Source organism: Chinchilla lanigera, unplaced genomic scaffold (assembly GCF_000276665.1).
Source record: "Chinchilla lanigera isolate Chin_1 unplaced genomic scaffold, ChiLan1.0 scaffold00028, whole genome shotgun sequence".
Lineage (NCBI taxonomy): Eukaryota > Metazoa > Chordata > Mammalia > Rodentia > Chinchillidae > Chinchilla > Chinchilla lanigera.
The window spans coordinates 7,365,834-7,369,871 of NW_004955429.1; the positions used below are offsets into that span (position 1 = coordinate 7,365,834).

Consider the following 4,038-nt stretch of genomic DNA (forward strand, 5'->3'; position numbering starts at 1 on the left):
TGTGTGTGTGGTACTGGGGATTGAAACCACTGCCATGTACATGCTAGCTAGATAAGTACTGTACCACTGTGCGCTGTTCCCATTCCTTTCTTTAAATTTTGTTTTCTGAAGACAGCATCTCCCTAAGTTGTCCCGGCTGGCTTCAGTCTCATGATGCTCTTGCCTGAGCCTCCTGAGTAGCTGGGATTACAGGCGTGCACCGTGGCATCTGGCTTGGTTCCTTAGTTGTTGTGTCCTGGAGACCAGAAAGCATTGAGAATTGCCTGCAGCACAGAGCCGTGAAAGACACTGGCAGCCTCCAGAACCCTTGCTTTCCCACGCTTCTGACGACAGCAGTCCCGCTCCAGCCGCTGGCACAGCGTGAGGGGACCTTGTGCCTCCCTATCTGTGTCTCCTCGGAGGGATGCATATGCTCACCCGCTTGTCCCCAGACTCTGGCGCTGAGAAAGTGCTCAATTAACATTAACCACCTCAGTGATTTCCGGCTATGCCAGTGTCTCAGAGTGTGGCCTCTGCATTTAATCCCAGTTCAGGGCGAGGCCAGGCGAGTTCCTGACACTTGGGTGAGCTGAGAGAACTGGGTGCGGTCGGGTTTTGAGGAGCCTGCACGGGGGTTTGGTAACCAGGTTTCCCCATGCATGGGACCCAGGGATAAAATATCCCTATTGATGGGACAGACTCACGAATTCCAACCCAGAACAAACGTGTCAGAATTTCCTATTGGCACTTAGGGGCTCACTTTCAAAGTACAACATCTTTCTGAAAGCATCCCTTGTCGATGTTTTTTGGGTTTCATTATATTGTGTAAAATGGGAAAAAAATTTTCATCCTAACAAATACTTTCCATCCTAACAAATAGAGGTTAAGTGGGGAAATTGTTTGTAAGTCTTAGTATTCAAGTGACACCTATTAGGAACCTAAGTGTCAGCCCAACCCCCTATTTATTATAATAAATGGGAAACTGTCTTATATTTCTCCCTAAAGATAGAAGAAAATGTCACCTAGTTAACAGTGATAATTCTATGGGAGAATTTTGTGGCATGTAGATTCTAGTTAGCATCCATTAGAAGATGTTTTACCTTTTTTTTTTTTTTTTGAGACAGTGACTCAATATGTAATTCAGGCTGATCTTGAACTCATGGTGATCCTCCTGCCTCAGCCTTCTGAGTGCTGGAATTACAGGCATGTACCACCACGTCCAGGGAGCCTGACTTTTAAGTTGCATACCTCACAGAAAAAATGAGACCTTTGCTCCTTGATATAGTACTTGACGGGAAAGGATGACTTCCTCCCTGTCATAACTGGGTGAGTGAGAAAGAAAGGGTACACTGTGGTCTGAATGGTGTGGGGGTCTGGGGATTTAGCTCACTGGCAAAGCGCCTGCCTGGCAAGCGCAAGGTCGTGAGTTCGGTTGCCGGTACTGGAGAAAAACCAAAAAAAAAAAAAAAAAGAATGGTGTGGGATACATGCAAAATGCTCTGGTTCTCAGTTACCATATCACACCATCGACAATGCCAAAGGCATTTTAACATCTTGGAATCATGGTAGAGGACCATATTCACAAATCTTGCAGTGAGCTCTGGCCCGTTTGAACATGTTTCCAAAAGGCACCTGTGATGCGCAGTTTCCGTCCTTTTATGATGATGCATTTATTGTGGGATGATGTCAGATTAGGAAAGATTTCGGGGTGAAGCTGAGCAGATATCCCCTGATTCACAGCGAAATGCAAGGTTAACCCAAGATATAGATGTGTGCGCTTAAAGGTGTATTGATTATGTGTCAAGGACCAGCGTAAGAGTACATTTCGGTAGATCTTCTTTAAACGCTTTCTGATGAGTGTTTGAGCTTGGGTTCTGGGAACGTCAGGGAGAGACCCAGGCGCGGCCACGCCTGGTACCCTGTGCTGTAGCACGGCGAGCCTCTGAGGGTCGCTGGAGGCAGCAGGAGTTGAGTTTCTTTGCTCTTTCTTTCTGTTTCTGCTCTACTGTATAAGCACACTGGGCAGCCCTTGGGCAGCTTTTAACATTTGGAGAATATTTATGAGCAGAAAAACCAGCACATTTCAGAGACAAGCGAAAGGGTTTACTATCGATTCCTCTGTGCTCAGCGTTGCTGTTGGAATTCAGCAAAGTCCTGTGAACGAATCAGATGGTTCTGCAGGCCTCTCTCGCGGAACTTAGATGGGGCCCATACAGCCATGAAAGAAGCCACTTCTTAAAGGGCCAGGTCTGAATGGCTATTATTGATCGTATAGAGGAACCCAGCATTCATTTTATGTAGAGCGAGCTTTGCATTTTCCTAGTGGGGTCCTGGAGGGAGTGGCTTTGCGTTTAGCTTCTCTTTACTCCGCTGCCCCTCTCTGGATTCATTCCCAGTGCCTGCTAGGAGGAGCTAGCAGATGACTCTCTCGATGTGCATTCCTGATTCACATCGATCAATAACTGGACTGGTGGTCTGCTCTACTTCTACCTCAGCTCAGCAGTCTAAAGAGACATTTAGACAAAAATCCTTGATTAGCTCCCCTGATGCTCATTACCCATTGAAAGCAAGTGCAAAGCCAAGCAGGAGAGCTTGGAGGGGTAAGATGGCTGTGCTTGGCCCAGGGCTGCAGATCTGGGGTGGGGAGGGAGCGAATCAGCTGCCTGCTGGTATCGAATAGGGTCTTTAAATAGCATTTCATTATCCACGAATGGATCAAGAGCATGAACTCTGTGAACTTGCACAGAGCAATGACAGTCGGTGCATGTGTCACCCAGAAGGGCGTGCCCTTTGCACACATGTGCAGACGTCCGTTCAGTTGTGTGATCTGCATCCTTCTCCCCTGGCCTCTCTCCCACCGTCCACCCCGCCTCCTCTGCTTGCTGCCCCGTGTCATCTTCCTTACCTCCCTCTCCTTGGTCCGAGCCCCATGTATCCGTTCCTCTGCCCTTTCCCTAGCTCAGGCTTTCTTCTGTGTGACCAGGGATCTTACCGTTGTTTCCCTGATCGGTCTTTCTCTTTTTCACAGACTGCCATCATCATTCTCTTTCAGAACAGGATTTCATTCCCATTTGATGGCTGCTCATGGCCTACAGAAAAACAAAACAAGTTAAGTTTCTGACAAACATCCAGGACCGTCCACAATCTTCTCTACCTGCTTCTGTTTACCCTCCTCCTGCGCTGCCACAGTGGGCTGCAAGCTCCAAAGCAAACTCACCAAATTTGATAATGTCGGAATCCTTGCCTGTAGAATGGGTGTTAGAATAAACTTGACCTCAGAGGATTAAGGATTCATTAGAATAATTAAATAAGTTCAGCAGAGTTTCAGGCACAGAATATTTAATAAAAGTTGGAAATGAGTTTCATCATTCGTTAAGTACAGTGATTTGACCATTTGCCGTCCATGTTATGTGCCTTCCTGCCTAGGTATTACTTTGAGCTGTAAGTCTCTGACTACCTTTGTGAAAATGCTCTGAATTTCTGTCCACTGTTTGACTCTTTGTGCATTCATTGTAGTTTTTACCTCAAAAAAAAAATTACATCCCTCATCAAAAAGCTTGTGTTGTACTGTAGTTGTGTCTGTCTACCCACTCAAGGTGATTTTCTGCTTATTGGACCATGTTGGTTCTCAGCCTGGAGCTGGAGCGGGTGGGAGGACCAGGGGAGGTCAGGTCAGCTTTGAGAGACTTGCTTCTGAAAGGGACTGTTCCTGGCAAGCATTTAAGGTGTTGAGAGTGGGTGTCGCAATGCCGCAGTGCGATGCTGATGTCAACCACCCGGAGTGAGCCTGGCCTCACAAGTTAGGGATGCAGCCTGCAATAAGGCTGCACCCACCTCAGATTGCCAACCGAAAGTCCTGGAATTCTCAGCTCACCCACACTTCTGACCAACTGGCTGCAAATGTGACAGTTCCTCCAGTCCTCTCAGATATGAAATTAGCTTGGATGAGTCACAGGACCCAGGAAAGCGCTGTACTTAAGGTTATAATTTCATCATAAACGATATAAATGGAGTAGCTGAATGAAGAGACACCTAGGGCAAAGTCCTGGAGATTCCTGG

At 47.0% G+C, this 4,038-nt stretch overlaps 1 protein-coding gene across 1 annotated transcript in view; it reads left to right on the top strand.

The window, feature by feature from the left end:
- LOC102021376 (LIM zinc-binding domain-containing Nebulette-like) overlaps positions 1-3,812 on the top strand; it is a gene marked incomplete at its 5' end in the record, with an annotated part of 10,888 nt that extends 7,076 nt beyond the window's left edge. Inside the window, 1 exon segment of the mRNA XM_005386937.2 lies at positions 3,008-3,812. Coding sequence (XP_005386994.1) covers positions 3,008-3,092 — 85 coding nt within the window. The 3' untranslated portion in view covers positions 3,093-3,812.
- Positions 3,813-4,038: the final 226 nt, after the last annotated feature.